Source organism: Haliaeetus leucocephalus, unplaced genomic scaffold (genome assembly GCF_000737465.1).
Source record: "Haliaeetus leucocephalus isolate CR32 unplaced genomic scaffold, Haliaeetus_leucocephalus-4.0 Scaffold751, whole genome shotgun sequence".
NCBI lineage: Eukaryota > Metazoa > Chordata > Aves > Accipitriformes > Accipitridae > Haliaeetus > Haliaeetus leucocephalus.
In genome coordinates, this window is record NW_010973187.1 from 16173797 (window position 1) to 16194171 (window position 20375).

Below are 20375 nucleotides of genomic sequence, written 5' to 3' on the forward strand. Positions count from 1 at the left end.
GGTTCTGATTTGTGGTGCTTACATCACGCAGCCGAGAGCCTCCAAAGTGATTAAATGGGATTCAGTCATTAGAAGCTGGCAATACAATTCTGATTAATTACAAAACACACTGCAAAGTGTAAAATGAGTTTTGCGGGTTTTTTTTGTTGTTTGTTGGTTTGTTTGTTTTTTTTTTTAAAATATGTGCTTCTGCTTTGTGGGGTGTCAGAAGGTGAAGTCATGGTGAACGAGGCTTGTTGGCTATTCCCATGATAATTTGGAAGCGTGCTGCCTCACTCTTGGGTCATGGGGATTGTCAGATTTCCAGTATTGTCCCATGCTCCAGGCGTGAGCAGTGAAATCTGGGGAGAACCATGGGCAGATCCTTAAATTAGACCTAGTGCGTCCTGCTTTGCTGTTTGTACCTCGCAGCACCGTTCCTCACCAACTCGAGCACCGTGGCACCAGCCACCCGCCTGAGTCCTGCCAGGGTTTTCCCCCAAAGTGTCCCTCTGCCTCTCGTCTCCGAGATGCATCTTTGCCCGCGTTTTGGGGGTCCAGGCTGAAACTAGTAATGGATTGCTTTTTCTTTCAAATCACTGCTTGTGTATTCAAAAGATGGTACAGTTTGGGACTGCCAGTCAGTGGCCGTACAGCCATGGACGTGTTTCACCTGTCTGTAGTCATAACACCTAATAATCTCAAATAATGTGAGACTAGATGCTTAAATCTTAGGTACGTTGTGCAGGGTGAGGTGAATCTAGGCTTGTGGTGTCTGTCTAAAGGCAGAAAAAGTAAAAAATGTGCTTTTGGCTATTCTCTGGGTCTCATGCATGTCTGGTGAATTTGATAATAAGAAAAAAAAAACTTTAAGCATTAACGAAAACTTCCATCCTTTTTTTTTTTTACTTTTAATTGGTGTTTCCCACCAGAGCTAAGAAAGAGTTGTCTTAATTATTCTTCTGTAGCGTATTAAACAATACAGTGCATATAATAAACTGCAAACATCATCCCCACTAATTCTCATCTTTCTGTAGAAAATGAAAAAAAACCCAAACCCAGAATGGATTTCTTGGACATCAGGTCTCTCTATATGTCTTCTGTGTTTTGGTGCTTTTGTTCATAGTGGATATTTGCTTTAGACTGTTTGCATTGCCAGGGAAAAAAGGTAATTGTGCGGTGAACTGCTTTAAGCTTTATGTAAGAGCATTGTGCTGCTGTAAATTTGGTGCATTTTAGAGAGCTGTCTGAATAGCCTTCAGAAAGCGACCGCGGGATTTAGAAGTGAGAAAAGGCACTTAGTATGTGAGATAATTGGATAGAGTTTGGGGGCGTGAGGTCAGAGCCTTGGGCACAATATTTATACTGCAATGACATCCCCTTACCGAATGGCCCATAACTTTTAGATGCTGTTATGCTGCAAAATCCATTTGGGGCTGGCCTGTGAGATCCCAGAGAGACAGGGCGTAAAAGTGCCTCTCGCGTCCGTTGGGAAAGGCGAGCCAAGGGGAGAGCGTTTGGCGTTCGGATCAGGATCAGATAATCTGCAGACCTCCTTTCCTCCACTAGCTCCGCTTTCTAGCGTCGGAGAGATCTGGTGCAATTCAGTATTATGTGAAAGACCCCCATACTAATTCATAACAACTATTGGCGTGGTCCAGCGTGTGCCCGGCGGTGGTCGGAGATACTAATTCAGGGTATGAACCAAGCTGATGGCTATATTGCAATAGTTCTGGCTATGGTTATGAACGTTAGCTTGGATGGGGATTTATCCAGGAATTACTGCATTTTGCATTGTAGATGTCCCTTTTTCCTCTTTCTACATTTCTCTTCTGGAACTAGTACACAGGGAGCACCTGAAGTGCTGTATGTAGGTTTTACCAGGGTGATGATGGACAAGCAGCATGCATACGTCCTCCCCGATGGCTTTTGAAACTTTTAAATCAGGGTTTTACAAAGCGTCTGTGCATCTCTGTCTACCTGCAACAGCAAATCTCTGCGCCTGCAAAGGTGACTAAATGTCTTCTTGGTTTTCACCCAGAGGGGCTATGGCTTGGAAGCAAACAGCTGCCTGCTGAGTGCAGGTTTGTGCAGGGAATCTGGTGTATGTACCTGCGTCTCATATAGGCACACACATAACCCATCTCCTGCAGTCATACTTTGGGGTCTGTGACCTGGGCTGCTTCTATGCACGCACTTCAGTTACGGTGCTGATTTTGCCTGCAAAACAGAGCTCATACAATTTTTTTATTTTTTTTTTTATCTCTATGGGATAAAAATGGACTTAGAAATTACAATCAAAATATGAGGTTCCCCCCTCCCTGAATGCTCCTGAACTGCTGATTTGACAAGGCGTTCATTAAGACTCCTGGGTCTGAAGATTGGGAGTTTGAGCTCTCGTTGCACATGATACATCTCTTCTGCGCGCTAAGCGTGGCGCTTAATGCAACCGGAGGAAAAAATAATCAAGGAATGTACGTGGAGGCTTGGGGTTAAGTGGTGAGAGCTGTGGAGTTTGGATGCTCATTTTCACAGTGAGCCATCGCCCTAATGGACATCGATACTAATGATGGAGGAACCCCTATGGCTATATGGTTTGTTCAGAGCTTTCAAATGCTGGGCATTGCGTGGCTTTCAGAAATACCTTCCAGGAACTCTATCTGTGTGTGTACACATCTGAGACCATTTAAGTGAGCCGTTCCTCCTTAATTTCTAATACGGTTGTTGATAACAATGAAATTTAGTTACCTTGTACCTAGAACTGAATTGGGCAGAGAGCAATGTTATTGCTACGTGTAAAGAGTGTACAATCTCTGTTTCGGTAAGAAATTTTGGAGAAATAGAAAGTACTTGCTCTGAGTGAAACACCGTGACCTTTGTAGTTATGCAGCGGGTTTCCTCCTAATTTATTGCATAGGTAACCGAGAATAAAATCGGTCTTTTTTTACCATGTTGGATGCAATAGCAAAATCGGAATAATCAGCCTTTGTTCATGCCTGCAGATACAGGAGAACAGATAACTGACCCAAGTAAAAATGTTTGTGCCTGGAGGATCTCTTGCGTTCCGAAGTTGCCAGGCAGCTGCTCTTCCCAATTCGTAGTGGTGTAATGGGAATGTTTCTGTTGTTTGGTACCTGGTCTGGATGACAAGGTTGCAGAATTGTGTTCCAGGTGAAATTAATGTAAAAAAAAAAACCACTTTAAATAAATAAATAGGATTATGCATGGTAGATGCTCTAAAGTTGAATGCTTCATCCTTGAACACCACCCCGTTGAGGCTGGATGGCCGCGGGTGACTTTCTGTTATGCTGAGGGACCGGATTAACGAATGGGTTGGATCCCTGCAAGGCGGAGGGTGGGAAGAGACGAGTTCCCCTCGCCTCTCGCCGTCTCCCCCCGGCTCTCGCTCTCCCTCCTGCCCTGTTCCCGTGCTCCCAGGGCAGAGCCGTGCTGCGCCTCGGTGGTCCCTGGCTGGGTGGTGCCGCTTGCGTGAAGCCTTCTCGCAGCGAAGGGATGTGACAAGTGCAAATAGAGCTGATAAATTTGCCGCTGTTCTTTATCTACATAATCTGATTGCAATTGATAGATAATGCCACGAAGATAGAGCAGAGCCGCTTCCCATTATCAACACACCTCTCCTTTTTATCCCTTTTTTTATTATTTAAATAATCCAGTGCAAGTAGAGTATTGACTTTAACTGAAGGGAAGTAATTAATCACAGTACTTATGAGAAGATCATTTACTGCCGCTTGCATGCAGGATGGGTACCTGAGGCCGTTGTACTCAGTCAATCAAGGCAGGCTGCTGCGGGTTAATGGCACGCGGGTCACCGTGCTGTAGGGATTTATTAGTCAAATTTCTCTTCTGATCTCGGTCAGTTTAACTCGTAAGCAGAAAGCCATAGCAGCAGGCTCTCGGGAAGAGCGTTTGGGGTGAACATTATTGTTCCCGTAATGTTGTGTCTGGGGTGAAGATAGCTGACCCTCTGGCATGGAAGTGCCTCAGCAGTTGCTGGTGGTGACCCTCCTGCCAGTTATTTCTTGGTAGGCTTCCTGAGCTGCAGCGAGTTAATGGAGAGGATTGCTGCAAGATCTTGCATCGTTCAAAAAAAATCACTGCAGTGTAATAGCATTCACTCACCCTCCCTGCACCCGCTGATGCTTTTCTCCCCCAGCATCCCACATCGACATCCTTTCCTTCGTCCACCCGTAGTTCCCACAGCTGGACTGGAGATGTAGCACAGGCCAGAGCGAGCTTCAAGAAATGAAAAGCAACTCCCAAACCACCGGCTGCTTTTTTTTATTGTTAAAAAGATAACAGTTAATTAAGGACTAGGGAAACCTGAGGGGAGTAGTGTGCATGTCTGTGAAGGACTCAAAGGATGTTAGGATGTAAAGTCTCCTGCGGACAGTGAGGCAGTTTGCTGCACGAGAACTTGCTTGTTTTGACCGTGAGAACGTAAGTGGATCGTTTCTGGAAACCTCGAATGGCAGCAGGAAGGATAACAGTTGCATTATACTGAAATTCAGTGTAATTGCATAGAAAAAGCTAAGGGAATTCTTCAGGTGTGTTCACGCCTTTCTTCATTTTTACTTCCCTTTTTCTAATCGGCGGGTGCTCTTGCATGCAGAACTGGGTATGCAAGGATTGAAGTCTGTGTCTTGGCCCTTTCTTGGGTCAAGACCATAAAAAGTGCAGCACGGGTAGTCTTCCCTTAGAAATGCGATCATGGTGTTTGGATAGCCTGAAAAACCAGAGTGCACCAAGTATTTTGAAGACAATTAAAAAGTGATGCAGAATATTCTTGTTATATGAAGTAGCTCATGTGGGCTAAACAAATAACATTAATTTGATTTTTACACATTTTCAGTTCTATTTGTGAAAATTTATTAGATAATCAACAGTTATAAGAGCTCAAGATCAATCGATACAGGTTGATATAGATCAGTCGATAGCTTAAAGCAGCATCTTCTAACAGTGTACAAGAGCTAGTCGTTGTCCTACAGATATCACACTTCTAACATCTGTTTGTTAGCCTGTTGTAAATTCATGTGAATGGGACCACAATGTACTCCTGACTCCAGGAATGTATTTGGAGCGCATGTATTCTTTGATAGACAGTTGCTTGTAACTTCTGGTTTCCATGAAAATCCCCTGTATATAATATTTTCTTTGAAGGCCTTCCATATTTAAGACAGGTGTATAGAAGGTGATGCCTGAGCTCTGAAGTTGTTATCTCTTGATATTTATGGCTGCATCATTAGGAAATCGGATCAACAGCTTTTGATGAACTTTTTTGTTTTTCTTTTTTGGACTGCATTTTCATTATTTTGTGATACGAATCAAACCACAGAACTCTGCTGGTGTGAGAACAGAAGATTGTTTGAAGTTTTAAGTAAGAAAGTTGTTTGAAGACGTCTCCAGCCCCATTTGGCTTTTTCCAGGGAGCCCACAAAAGAATCCAAAACAAACGGTCATTTTTATAGAAAATGCTATTAAATCACTAAATACCTTTTTTTTTAAAAAAAAAAAATAAATATTTTTTTATTTATTTGATTTTTGGAAATGCCCCGTAGGGGATCTGGCTTTGTAGGGTGTTCCCTGCCCTGAAGGACTTGGGGAGGGTTCAAAAGCAGCGTAGGCACAGCCTGAGCCACAGCACAGGCGCAGGGACAGCACTCACACCCCCGTCCTATTTTCACATCCAGTCTGGTTCACAAGGACGTATATAGTTCAGCAAGCCGAAGGAAAATGTTTGGATCCCACCGTTTTCTGTCAAAATGCTGTTTTATCAAAATGGAAATATTTTGTGAGAACATGTCAGTTTTGACAAATTGTTTTGATGGGTGAAGTCTAAACAAATTGTTTTAGCATTCTATGTTATTTCGATATAAAGACATCTCATATTGACTCTATCATTTAGACCTTTCTAACATAGTTATAACATTTAAATGTTAAGACTTTTATAACATACAAATATTGCATCAAATGTGTGACAGCTTTAAAATATCAATATTACAAGGTTTCTGTATTTGTGCAATATGGTATTTACCTTTCCAAAACCTGCATATCTTAAATATATATGTATAATATCCATATATAAACTTTTGAACATCTTGAATTACTTGTTTAAAAAATTGGGTTTTTTATGAGGACCTGGTATTTTAGTTTATTTCATAATGGAGTGACAAGAATTGCCCAAGTCCTGCCCAGCTATAATTCCTCTTTGTTAACCGTTTTTGTTCATTCCAATCCTAGGAAGGAGTTCTATTTTTAATAATAAGAGTAGTTGCCGCAATGAGAGTGTTGTCACTTAGCAGATTTATCCCAAAGATTTTAAACCATTTTATAAAGCTGTTTAAGATGCTGTTCCTCACTTCACATATGAGAAAATTGAAACGCTGTTGTTTAGAGGTTGATGGGGTCCAGTGGGGATTCTCCAGTCAAGGTGTCGACAAGTTGCTGGTGATCCAGGGTTATTAAACAAACAAAAAAAACCCTACATGAAAAACATTCTTTCTAATGATTTTTTTTTTTTTATTTTGGAAAGGACAAAAATGAACATAATTTGATGTTTTACTTGTCCTGGGCCCCTTTACTGGTGGCAGCAGCACAGATCCCTTCAAATGAGCTAGTGTTAGGTTGTCCTCAAGCCTGCAAGCTTGTACTCAACATGCTCAAGTGGTAGGTGGGTAGATGGGTGTAGGTATTCAATTGCGCATTATGTATTAATTTGTATTATCATGCATTAGTTTGAAGTAATGGCACACTACTTGCTCGGTGGAGTCTGGTGGCTGGAAGCATGGTCCTGGCGCACTCTACCTCTGTTTATGCTTCTTATACCTTCCCTTGTGTCTGGGAAGGGCGCGGGTATCCGTGGGGTATGTAAAGGCGTTCCTGAGCAGTAGCTTATTTAGGTGCTGTAATACCGTAACGTCTTTCTGCTACAATTCTTTTCTTTTACTGAACGTGGCAGCTCAGATTCCTGAGTCTTAGTCTTGGCAGTTGAGGGAGTGGTTGGGGGGGGAAAAAAACCAACATAAAAGGCCAAAACCCCCAAAAAAGCACGTGTTCTTTCCATTGTCTTCTCAGTCGTTCAGATTTCAGTTTCTCCTGTGCTTTGCAGTGTACTGTTGTTGCAAAAACAAAAAGAAAATGAGGGTTTCCTTATAAACCCATGACCCTGGGAGAAATGGCTTTAAGAAAACCAGCAACTACTAGGAGACTAGTGTCGTGGTTTAACCCCAGCCGGCAACTCAACCCACGCAGCCGCTCGCTCGCTCCCCCCACGGTGGGATGGGGGGCAGAATTGGAAGAGTAAAAGTGAGAAAACTCGTGGGTTGAGGTAAAGACAGTTTAACAGGGAAAGCAAAAGCCACACGTGCAAGCAAAGCAAATCAAGAAATTCATTCCCCACTTCCCATGGGCAGGCAGGTGTTCAGGACAGCAGGGCTCCATCACGCGTAATGGGGACTTGGGAAGACAAACGCCATCGCTCCGAACGTCCCCCCTTCCTCCTTCTTCCCCCAGCTTTACATGCTGAGCATGATGTCCCATGGTCTGGGATATCCCTTGGGTCAGCTGGGATCAGCTGTCCCAGCTGTGTCTCCTCCCAAATTCTTCTGCCCCCCCCAGCCTCCTTGCTGGTGGGGTGAGAAGCAGAAGAGCCCTTTGCTCTGGGTGAGCACTGCTCAGCAGTAACCAAAACATCCCTCTCTTATCAAAACTGTTTCCAGCAAAAATCCCAAACACACCCCCATACCAGCTACTATGAAGAAAATTAACTCTATCCCAGCCAAAACCAGCACAACTAGATAAAATCCCCAGAGCTGGTAATGCAATAGTAGTATCTCATATTCATTGAACGGAGCACCTGTGACTCAGTGCTTTCATGGGACTGTAAATGTTCTTTTAATCTCGTCTTTCTCTAGAGAGGCAGATGAATCTGAAGCCATTACACGCTGTGGCTGAGGCAGGGCACAGAGATCTGCAGGACGGCGAGGGCAGCTGGTTGTGCACTGGGAATAAAGCTGCTGTCCCAGTCTCCGGCGCGCGGTTAGTGGGATTGCAGGGGATGCGGTGATGCAGGGCATGCAGTTCTTTGGCTTTTTCTGACCGCTGCTTGCGTGGCTTTCGTGGTCAGCACGCACAGTGCAAGGGGAAGGGGCTGGTTTTGAGCAGCTGATGGTGGAAGCCTGGTCCGTGGTGAGCGATGCTGATGGTACTTTGCTCTTCAACCACTGACCTGGTTGCAGCAGCCCCTGGTCCTCGGCTGCTGCCACAGTGCCCGGGTTTGGAGCAGTCGGGTCCGGCCCCAACCCAGAGTCGTTTGCTTGGGAAAAAATGAGACAAATGAGTAAAAGTGAGAAAATGGTAGGGAGTTGAAAGGGGAGAGAGGAATGGGAGTCAGAGAGGTTGGGGGCAGGGCGAGTCAAGTAGAGAAAGAAGTGGGAAGAATTATTATTATTTGAGGGATATTGAGCGTGATCCATTTTTTGATGGAGTTCAGCCCTGTGGAAGGGGAGCTCAGTTTTATAACCTGTACCGTGATTTCTGTGGAAATAGAGTCTTAATGTGGAAGGATCCTTTTTCTTTCTAATTTAAGAATCTGCTATAATATCTGCCAAACTAGAAGCTGCTCTCTGAAATGAATATTTTTCATTGAAGGAGGCAGGAGGGCTTTACATTTTCCTGCGGGAGACACAAAAGTAGTGTGCTGCAAAGACTGCAGCAGAGCAGGGATACTTGGTTCTTATTTTTGCAGGTGTGGATAATTTCGCGGAGGTCTGTTAGGAGGAGGCAAAGCCTGGGCTCAGCTTCAACCAGCCCAGCCCAGTGCCGAGTCTGGGAATTGGTGCATCGCTACAACGGCTCCTCGGGAACTGGGAGAGAAATGTGGGATCTTTCTGAGGTCTTTCTGTAGTGATCTAGATCCAGATAGATTTTCCTCTCTGTGCAGTCAGTCCTGCATGAGTGCAGTCGGGAGCAGAGCTATTGGCTCTGCTGTGGATACACCTTGGCCCAGCAACGTGCAGATCTGGCCTCTGTTTTGGGCTGCTTTACTCTAAGGCAGGTGGTTCGGTGGCATTTTTATGGCAGGAGGATGCTTTAAAGCCTTTGGCCTTGGAGCTGCAGAGGTGTGAAAACAGCCACCCATGCCGGCTCCAAGGCGAACTGAACCCGATCCAAAGGAGACGGGCACATCTGCGTACACAGGCTGCAGCTCCAAACAGGGCTGTGGTGTTGCCTGCTAACCCTGGAAAGAAAAGCAGTTACGAGAGCATTGGTGTTTTAGGAGCATCGCTTCGTGCGACGCGTGCCTTGTGTTTGGGCTGTACTGTGTCTAATCTGGGGCAAGCTCTGACCGATGCTTTTTCCGTGGTGAGAGTGTTGCTAATACCTGTCTCCTTTCTGGATTATCTAGTGTTTAATCATTCAGTTCAGCTCACGCTGTGGCCTTCGCATCAGTGGGATCACTAAACTGAGTCTTTTTTTTCTGCTACCATGTCTCTGCTTCTCCTGAATCATTTACTCTCACTATGATAAATATGATGGCTGTTGGCTCCCAGGGTCTCAGACTATTGCACAGTCTCATATCGGTCACTTCTGTGCACAGCAGACCCTGTGCAGGGCTATGGGACTGGCTCTAAGATGAGTGTGTTGCTCACAGCAACATTGGGGTTCTTGGTCAAGCTCTGTCCTTGTAGAGCATCAAAGCCTCATGCTCTGCAGGACCAATCGTGTGATTGTGTTGTCGTTGTCTTGGTCGAGCAAGCGATCACTGCTTAGGATATAATTTGCAAAGTAGCCTCAAAGTAACTAGAATATCTCAATGGGCCTGTTTGGAGCTCCATTGTGGTATGGGTGACAGTCCCCTTCCTATCTTCACGGGTGAGCTGTGCCTGGTGAGGGAAGGGTGGGTGTGCAAAGGGACAGGTAGACTTCAGTACTTACCCCTGTTTGGAGAGGATTTTATGCATTGGTAAAAGTCTTCCTGCCAGTTTTGCCAGCTCCCTGGATTACGAAGAACGAGGGATGTTTCCTCCTCTGCCACACAGACAGAAGTACCAGGGACTTTCTTACTATGACAATTTCTTACCACCTTTTGAGTCTATGTAGCTCAGTAAGGGCTAGGGTGGCATGAATTAGGGTGACATTAATCATGTGCTTGTAAATTACTGCTTGTGCCCATCACACTTTGTGGTTGGAGGGGGCTCGTCAGAGTATTTGCAATTGAAGGTTTGAAGGACACGTTTTGTCCCCTGTGGCTTTTCTCTTTTGTAGGACCTACCTCCCTGCATGACATGGTTCTCTTTGAAAGGATTGATGAGATTTCTTTTGCTTTATTTCTCGTGTGTGTGTTTCCCCTGCCTTCTGTGGTGCCATAGATGTTAGCTGAGATTCTGGAGGTGCGTTCAGGTTCTGGGTGGAGGAGGTTCACAGAGGTCTTCTGGGAAGATGGATACATTGAAAGGTAGAGAACATATGGATATCTGAGCCCCATGGACCACTCCTGACTCACTGAAGTTATTTAAGGAAGGAAAAATTCTTTTGAAAGTAGCAATACTAGTGGAGCTTAGGTCCCTGTGAAACAGGATCCTTTGTCCTGTCCACCTTCCCATCCCACTGGTTGGTCAGCCAGCTGCAGATGGGCTCTAAAAGCAGAGTTCTTCCAGCCTGTCTGCAGTAGGAGAGGTTCAGTTGGGTCTTTTTCTGTCGCTAACGAGTGAAAATGCGAATTACCAATTGAAAATCAGTGCCTCAGTTCACAGGTGCTGGCTCTGATACACCAGAGAAGCACTAGCATTTTCTGAGATGGATGCTTAGGTTGGGCACCCATGCATTACACTGCCAGCTATTCTCATTTACCCAGCGGATTTGCCTTTGTTTGAATATTCTTGTTTAACATTCTGCTTGGTCCTCGGAAGGCTTTTGCAGGTATTGTGATGATTCAGATTCACTTCATTACTACTAAAAATTAATATTTGCGTTGTAATAACTTGAACTGTACTACAGAGAAGCCCAGTTGTGGTCTACAGGCACAGAAAAAAGTGCAAATCCCTGTTCCTAAAACTTCCAGTGCAATCTGTTCTCTCCCAGAGGCTTCCAGAGTCCCTTTATCTACACCACAAAAGAAGCATAAAATAAAGCAAAACACCAGATACTAGATTTGTTTGGGGAGGATGGCTCTGAAACCACTCAGAAAATGGGAGTAGCTCATTTTTTCAGCTGAGTCTGTTTATTCTGAAAAGAAAGGTCACCTTGGCACTTTTGGACTTTGGAAGCCTGCAGTCCAGATTTGAACGTGGAGAGGGGCACCATCTTATTTAGGTGTCAAAAAGTTGTGAGGTGTAAGTCTTTTAAAAAGGACAAGGGATTTTCTGGGGTTTTTTTTTTGTTTGTTTGTTTGAGAGGCATTAGAAGGGGGACTGACTGACAGACAGCAAGATCTGTGAATCGGGCACCGTTAAGACATCTCGAATTGGGCATCTGGAAATGGAGGCCCCTGAAATCTGTTGTCAACTTTGAAAATCCTATTCCTCCCTCCGCCTCCTGCCAGCTTTGAAAGTTCGAACCGTGTTCTTTTTATCACATTTGTCATTCCTTAGTAATGAAGCTCTGGCATTCAAAATTTGTCTGACAACTTTGTGGGTATAAGCCAAAATGAAGTTCAACTTGCACCTTTCTCGGATGCACCCAGTGCTGTTCGCAGCGAGAGGCAGAAGTCTGAACCAGAGGGACTCCGCTCTCATTCATTACAGCAATTACTATCTTCTCACTGATGCCAAAATTAAGCTTGTTTTCTTTATCCTAACGTAGGTGGACAGGAACTGATGAGGTGTACGCAACAGGAATGTTGAGAGAGAAAGTACCATGTATAAACCATTTCTTCTCAGGCTATTCCTTCATCTTAAATAATGTAAAGGTCATAAATCTCCTGGAAATCATGCAAAATCAGTGCTGCAAAAGACTTAGAACAGTTCCAGGCAAGTTCAAGTATTATTTTATAGAGGCTCAAGTCCAGCACTTTAAGGTTTGCTAATTTTAAATACATTTAAATGCACTTTCAAAGTAATTTAGATCTGTAAACTGAATGTATAGGTCAGGTGATGTTGGGAGAACTGGCTTTTGGGGAAAAGGAGCACAACTCAGAAATGAGGTCTGATGTAAGGTCTGCTGGGCATGGCTTCTGTCTTTGTCCATGGCCAACTGTATGTGTTGCATAAGATATTTCGGATATAAATTGAGTATGGGCCAGAGTCCAAGTTTGCCATGCACGCATGCTGGATGGAAGCCCAACCACGAGCACGTTGTGCCAGGTTTTGTGGCAATGTTGTCTAACCGTCCTTGGGCAAACACAACGCTCCCTCTTTGCACTTCTTTTAATTCAGTGCTTGGCAGCGGATGGCTTGAGGATGCGTTTTGAGAAAGCTCAGGTTTGGTCTCCTTGTCTGGAGGTGACAGTGGCAATATTTGTGCCCACAACGCTGTTTGCATTTCCAGCCTGTAGTCCTCCTGCTTTAACCACTGAGATTGCCCCTTCTCAGAGGTCCAAAACCTCAGGATCTGCGTTGTCAGGGCAGTGCGGCGGCTGACACCCATCTCTGGGAAGGACTGAGAAGTCACCAAGCTTTCAAAACATTTAGAAATCCCACCCTGATGTGTGTGGAAGCACAGAGTGTTTCAGACTGGATTGCTCTTGGTTGACTGACATGGTGTTGCCTTAAAGTGTGGAGCAAAAGACTCCGCTTCCTTTGAGCAAACTGTGAGGGCTGCTATCATTTAATTATTCTGGACTTACGCTGGTTAATTACAGACCTTCCTGGGCTCCCCTGTGGGGTAATGGTCCTTAAGCCACGTATCCAGTTTTTTGTTCAGAGGAAACGTTCTAATTTTCAAATGCTTGCAATTTTTCCCTTCTATGGGTGTTGCTATGTTAGCAGCATCACTGTTGGTTATCTCACACATAAGTAAGAATTTTTGGGAGAGAAAAATGTTTCTGATGTAATGTAATTCCCATTTGCAGGCAGGTGGAATTAAAGTCTGGTTTCTGGGTGTCCAATTGCAAATGCACAATGCATTTGAAGAGGCATCTGTATCTCTGAAGCTGAGATTTGCTGAATTGCCTTTTTGTGCCCAACTTTGACTGATTTCAACAGGGATTGAACCAGAATTTGAATCCCAGAGGCAACATTTATATATTTCAGTTCAAATCTTACACAACTCTGTGGATACAGATCCTAAAGTAACATAGGCTTACAGTGTTTAGTTCAGAAATTATCAGATTTTTTTTCTAAAATTAAATAGAAGTTCCTGATAGATTCTTTAAGTCTTTCTTCTTGCAAGTGTGTTGACTTGGCAGCTGACGTGCAATGTTCTCAGGGTTGATTTTTCTGCTTTGCAAGGGGAAAGCACCTGGAGTTTCTGTTGTCCTGTCGAGGAACTGAAAGTTTGCACAGTTTTTTTTCTCCGAGGTCATTAGCGAACACACAAAGAGACTTTATAAATCATATCTCAGCCTACGTGGTGAGCGGGAAACGAGCAGTGGCCAGTTTTGAATGGGAGCGATGGAGATGATAAGCCACGCTGTTCTAAGTCATTATCGGTGACTACAGTGGAGCAACACCTTCCCTCGTGCTGGGATGTCACCATGTGCATGGGTTCCCCAAGGAACTGGGCAAGAAACCAGCTTTTCTCCTGGTCTCGATTGCAGACTGTAGAGCTGGTAAACCCTGAGATGTCTCTTAAAATACATGTGGCAAGTCCATTGCAGTCTGCTGTGCTAAGCATTTCTTTTCTTTCCTCACCCTCCCCAGCAATCAAAGAGAAATACATGGACTGGACAGAGTTTCTCATACACGATTTGACCGGCGCCCGGACTGCACCTGCAAATTTACTGGAAGGCGTATGTATTAGATTGCAGTTTCTATCTGATCCGGTGTCGCGGTGTGCGTGCTGCAGCGGTGTTTGCGCTCCCGATGTGTAGGGTTGTGTGCTTGCAGCGTCTGTGTGCCGGCAACGGAGTCTGATCCAGCGCTGGCCAAAAGTCGGTGGCAACGTTGCCTTGACTCCGCTCTGACCCAGCGATGGGTAGTTGCTTTTGCCTTTAAGCTGGAGGGTGGTGCTTGGAAAGTTGGATACTCAAAAAAAAAAAAAATAAGATAAAGAAAAGGCTGGATGGTGAGGGAGAGCATGGAGGGAGTCTGTAGGAAGGAGGACACAGCCCTTCAGTGCCCCATTAGATTCAGCAAACTGGTGACCTGAGCTTTCAAGCCAGGATGCAGGTTGGAGAGGGGGTTTAGCAGGTTGATGGGAAGCACTACCTGTTTATGTGTATATGGAAATAACCCGCCCCGGGCCATTCCCTCCACCTAAACACGGCAGTCAGATTTAGTAGGGAAGTTGGGTGGGGTGGCCTCGGTCATCCGTAGTTGGGAGAGAAGAAGGGGCTGGTTTTTTAGATGCACCCGTATGGCCAAGAGCCCAGTCTGCGCAGCATATTCACAGGGTGACTTGCACCTGGGGCAGCCTCAGCATGCCTTGAGATCTTGGACAAAAATCCCGCAGATTCACCTTGAAACCATGGGAGCAGGGCACCTTCTTCATCGGGACTTGGGTGGGCATTTGGAGAGGAAACAGCCCATCCTGCAGGAGATAATGCTCTCTGCCCCTCTGTATTTAGGCTGAGAGTGGGGGCGTAAAGGCGGTTTACCTTTGTGTTAGCACTCGTGTTGGCTTTTTGGAAGCAAGTGTGCATCCAGGCACCGTTTTTGATCGTTTTGTCCCTGGTCACTCCCACCTGCCACAGCCGCATCCTTTATTCCACGTGCCTGTGTTGTAGGAGCTGCCTGGCAGAGAGAATTAATAGCGTACCATCAGGGATTATTTTTTTTTTTTTCCCCCCCCAATCTGTTAGCCACACAGCCCTCGCACACCCAAAATAATGCACGTCCTCAGGTCTGCTGCGTCCCCGTCCCTGGACCGCTCCCAGGTGGCACATGCCAAAACCCGGTGGTGTCCAACACCCATCTCTGGTGTACGCCAACGCCATCGCGAACCTCTCCGTTCCCTGTCCGCAGGCAGAGAAAAGAGGCAGAAACGCAGAGAGAGCAGGCAGTGCATTGGCTGGAAACAGTTTCTGACCCTTTTCTGGTGTTTTATGCAGTATATGTGCTTAGTGCTGTCTGTGTCGTGCAATGTATGTAACCCCCTGTCGACAGATTTGCTGTTCGTGAGTGCTGCAGATTGTTGTTGTACTGTTAAATCGATATGTAGTGATACTTTTTTTTTTTTAACATGCTAGCTATGCATATAAAGAGTTCTTGTATTATGGTAAATGTTAATATTTCATGCAAGCCAATTATTAATCTTAGCCATTCAGTTCTCAGGAGTAGGTGACAACCCATTGGCTTAAAATTTAGCACACAAATCAGAGAAGCAATATTCGCTTTTATACAGCCAGGGATTTATTATAATAAGTTAAATCATTACACCATCGTTTCATATTAAGGAACGTTTTGTTGCAATGAAGCAGTTGTATGAGAGGAAAAAACCCATTAAAGTAGATTTCTACTATATTATTAAATTCTGACACTGCATTTTGCTATGAAATAATGTTTGAAGAGATTATACAGGTGCTTGTAGCTTACACTGTAGAGGAGTGACTTATAATGGCAGATATATTGTTCTGAGAAATATCTATTAATCATAGAGCTGGTTAAAACTGTGCATGTGATAAGATCTTAGTTAATTTTAATTACATTTTTTACCAAATTCTCATTCTGCTGCCTGCATTTTTGGATTGAGAGAGACGTAGTGAAAATTGGTTGCATTTCAAAATTTTGAATATTTTCAAAATTCAATAGAAAAGGGAACTTTTTTTAAAAATAAGGCTTTCTTCTCTCTTTTTTCTAGCTACCCCTACAAAGAACCATCCTGGGCTAACTCTGATTTACAGAATTAATATTTTAAAAATACTGTGAAAAGTTTATGTTGTTTAATTAAGTAGCAGTGGGACAAACACACAGGAAAACAGAAAGGTCCTTGTTTTTAATATATTATGCCTGTGCTTAGCATCTCCTTCGGGGACCAATGCTCCCAACTCTTGGGGTGTTTTTTAGTGCTGCTCTTAAAGCCCTGGAATTGAGAAATTGCATAAGAATTGGAACTTGCATTTAATAAAAAAGAAGAAATCTAACTGTTATGTTAGTGGAGAAAAGCTCGACAACAAAGAGGTGCTCACAATCACGAAACAAAAACACTGAGCCCCAAAGGTGTCATTCTGCAAAACATCTCATGGTTTTTTAATGCCTGCGGATGGCAGCTTTGGAGGTGTAAAGTTAAGCACATGTTTAATGGTTGCAAAACTGGGATCACAGAAAATACTATCCGTAAGCAAATAACCTCAGTCACTGGGATTTTTTGGGCATGGTGGCTTGACCTGACAAATCCTGTGTGCCTTGGGCTTTGATCCCAAGACTGCTTAAGCTGGTGGGAACCTGCCGTTGGCTTTGGGCTTTGGAGTAACCACCATCGACTCTCGCATCCATGGCTGTGGGGAATAATTTGCTCTACATGACAGTAGGAATGAGATGAAGCCTTTGGTGGGAAAGATCAGTGCACAGAGGGCAATTTCAGGGTCATGCCCAAAGTAGTCGCCTTTTAGGCAAATGCCAGTGTCCAGTCCTGTGATTGGTTCTTACCAGCTGCAGTCAATGAGAATTTGGTTTGAAATCCTCCATTATAACTGGGCTTTGAGTTGTTCAGGAGCATCCTAAGTGGATGTGACTTATGAGCTGTTCCACCTTTTATTATTCTTTTTTGTTGTTGTTGATGATGTCGGTTGAGAAATTAGCACAACTGTTGTTTTCTGTTTTACTTCTGAATTTGCACTTGGAAGACATTGGGTAAAATAGAAGAAGAACAGACTGTTTGCTGATCGCTTGGATGATGGTGTGAAAAACAAAAATAATCTTCTGCTGTCATCTGTTGCCTTGAGAAGTCTTCAAATAAAGTTTAAAATAAGGAGTTTTGCTTCTATTCAAACAGCCTCTGCGAGGAAAAAACCCTGTAGACCTCATTACAGTTGATTCCTTAATAGAGCTGCAGGATTCCCAGAATCCCTTTCAGTACTGGATAGTTAGTGTGGTTGAAAATGTTGGAGGAAGATTACGCCTTCGCTATGTGGGATTGGAGGAGACTGAATCCTATGACCAGTGGTTGTTTTACTTGGATTGCAGACTTCGACCAGTCGGTTGGTGTCAAGAGAATAAATACAGAATGGACCCACCTGCAGGTAAAGAGCCTCCGAAAAATACTGTCTCCCTTTGTGGCATTTACTGATGTTTTGAGATACTCGTGCAACCCATTTCTTTTCCAGCATTCACATTGCTTTGACAGGAGTTTCTAGATGTAACACAGATGGTATGTGAGAGCCATCTAATTTGGGTTCAGAGTGGGTCAGGTAAACTGTATTAAATTTATTTAATAAATTCAGTTTAGCTTCACTGCTGGAAGGAAGCAGTGTCTAATAAAAGCAGTTCCGTGCAGTTTTCCACCAAGAAGCAGAGCTGATGGGAATAGTCCATGGATGTGCCTGCTTGCCCAGCCCTTTTCATTGGCGTTTCAGTGGCCAGCTCTCCCTGGCCATACTGTGTGCATCCTGGTGGAGGCCTCAATGGGAACCAGTCTTCTGCTGTTCAAATCAAGTCCTAGGTGATACCTCTCAGCATATACTAAGCTCCATTTGCTTTCCCCTCAACCAAGGACCCCTTGCCCGTTTGTCTTTCCATGGCCACACACATTTCTCTTGGGTAGCAGTCGACCTCCACGAAATTTCCCAGGGCTGGAGGAAGTGTTTTGGGACCCTTATGGTCCCTCTAACAGGTCTTTCATATTCAGCTGTAACATTGCTGTACATCTGCGAAGGGAGACCGGCCTTGGGTGTAACCAGTCCGAAAGTGCAGTGAGAGTGCTGGGTTTGTCTGCTTGTCCGTGTCAGCCTGCCCATCGAGGGGTTATGGGGTGTCTATTGCTAGAAGCTAAGAAAATACTCCTTTGAGTAAGGGTAGAGGGGGTCTTTCAGGTTTAAAAGACCACAGATTTTGTCCTGCATTTTCTCCAAGGGAGTGAAGTCTTTGCGAGTATGTCAGACCAGATTGAACATCAGGAGATTGCAACTTGGAGAAGCAGCTCGCTAGAGTTGAGTTTAGTGTTCAAACCAGCTTGGATAGAGAGAGGTAGGGATTGCAGTTAAGCCAGTCTGGGGTCAGAAACTGGAAGTCACAAATCCAGGGGTAGGAGAAGTTCAAGGGGCAGGAGCTAGGCAGAGGAGTCAGGCACAAGCAGGCTGGGCCAGGAGGCTGGGCAAGAGCAGAGCATAGGGGTCAGCTGGAATCAGGTTCCAGACAGTGGGATGGGGTTTGGCAAAAGGAGCAGGATCAAAATGGCAGGGAAGGAATGATGGCAAGACTGAGTGTAGGGGAACTCTAAGCATCACTAAGGTTTAGCAAGCAGGACATGGGCTAGGGACCGCAGCACGCAGTAGGGGCTCAGGGCTGCTTGAAGCCTGCTGGAGAAACACTTGCACAGGCATTCACTGGCAGGTTCTGGGGCTGGCTTTGGAGATATGCTTCCATCTAGGCTCTACCCCATTACAGTGGGGGATGACTGGGAGGGTGAATTTTCTCCACCACCCATAATATCGGTCAAGACTTTGTGGAAGTTTCTGGGCAGTTAGGTTTCTCTCTACTGAGGGCGTTTAGCTCTGCGTTTGTCTGAAGTTGGCTGAGTTGGTTGAGTCAAGTTGGTTGACTTGAAGTTAGGGGTCTAGTTAAACACAACAGCTTAGACTGTGTTGCATGCATGGTCTTCTTTGGAGCAGAAAGTGTGCAGCATCTGTATTTTTCGTAAAGTTGTGGCTTATGCTTGGGACCACAAAGCTGTTTGCCAAGTCCTGTGGATCATGGCTCCCATTTGCTAGCTGTTTGCACCTCTCTTGAGAGATGAGGTGCTTTCTTGGTTAATGCACAGGTTTTGACCCAGCAGACCTATTCCACCTTTTCCTGTGTAGGTGAAAAACTTGTCCAGGTCCGTACCTTGTTTTCCTTGTGCTGTGGGTGAAGTTTTGCAATGAGTGTCAGATGATAGCAGAAAGGTAGCCCTCCTTTGGGTAGGTATTTCTAATGTGGCTTCTGTCCATTGCACCTGATTCAGAGAGGTTACCCTGATACATGCAGTTGTCGTGTTCACAAGTCTGTCTGGGTCTCGGGTCTGACTTGGGGTCTCAAATGATTTTTGGAAGCGTGTGTTTTTCTTCACTGATAGGTAGGAATCAATGTTGCCCATCACTTCTAAATTAGATGCGAACGCTGGAGAGCATGACTATCACTCGCTCTCTTCTTTTACAGAGTATTTGTGTTACAGAGAAAAATTTCTTCATTGACCATCTTTGCACCCTCTTGGCCTGTATAAGTTTGGTGAATCAATACAGAAATGGCCCAAATGAGATTTGTGCTTCCTCTTTGTTTATTCCATTCTCTTTCTACTCTTTCATCCTTTTATCCACCTGTGCTTCCTTCTCTATGGATTCCCACCCCCTCCCCCCAGCTTTCTTTTTCTTTTCATTTTTTCAGTTGTCTTGTTTCTAAACTTGTTATTGGACTCTTCTTTTTGCTGAAGTTGTTTATGTTTCTTCTCCCTTCTCCTTGATTTTAACTGCTTTTAAAATTTCTTTCTCTTGTTCTCATCTGTCTTCATCTGAGATCTGTTTCCTCTCCTTGGCATTTCTCTGGTCATTCACTTTTTAGTGAATGTTGTTATTAATTCGATGCCCGGATCTCCTTCCTGACTCCCATTGACTTAAATAGGTGGTCATTACTTTTCACCTCCTAAAGTTGGGTCTCATAGGAGTTTGCTGAGAAAATACCCTTTGGGTCTGAACACTTCCATTTTCTGACAAGTCCTCTCGTGAACACTGCCCCTGATGATCTTTCTTTGATCTCCTCTTCTGGTCTACCCAGTTATCAGGCTCTGCATTCCAGGGAATAGCCAGTCAGAAATGGGAATCTGATGAGTTTCTGGAGGCAGGAATGCTGGCTGTTCCACTTCTGACATAGTGGACTATATTGGCCATTTGATGTCCACCTAACATCAGCATGTTCATAAAGCACAATGGATGAACAAAGCGTATAAGACATTAACCCAGAGGAAGAAGAAGGAAAAAGCCAAGTGGCTGGTCTTAGGGGATCTCTTTCAAATTAAAGAGTCTGCAGAAGAAAACTTGGAGCTAGCAGGTAGGCAAGCAGTAGTGAGTTGTCAGGATGAGATGCTGGCAGTAGAGGTCTCTAAAGAAACTCAGGGATGAAGCTACTAAACCATAAACTGTCAAAGAATGC

General features: G+C 44.5%; 1 protein-coding gene across 1 annotated transcript in view; it reads left to right on the forward strand.

Moving 5' to 3' along the window:
* SFMBT2 (Scm-like with four mbt domains 2) overlaps window positions 1–20375 on the forward strand; it is a 100921-nt gene that overhangs the window by 23959 nt on the left and 56587 nt on the right. Inside the window, exons 4-5 of the mRNA XM_010581012.1 lie at window positions 13797–13885; window positions 17029–17275. Coding sequence (XP_010579314.1) covers window positions 13797–13885; window positions 17029–17275 — 336 coding nt within the window. The remainder of the gene's footprint in view (window positions 1–13796; window positions 13886–17028; window positions 17276–20375) is intronic.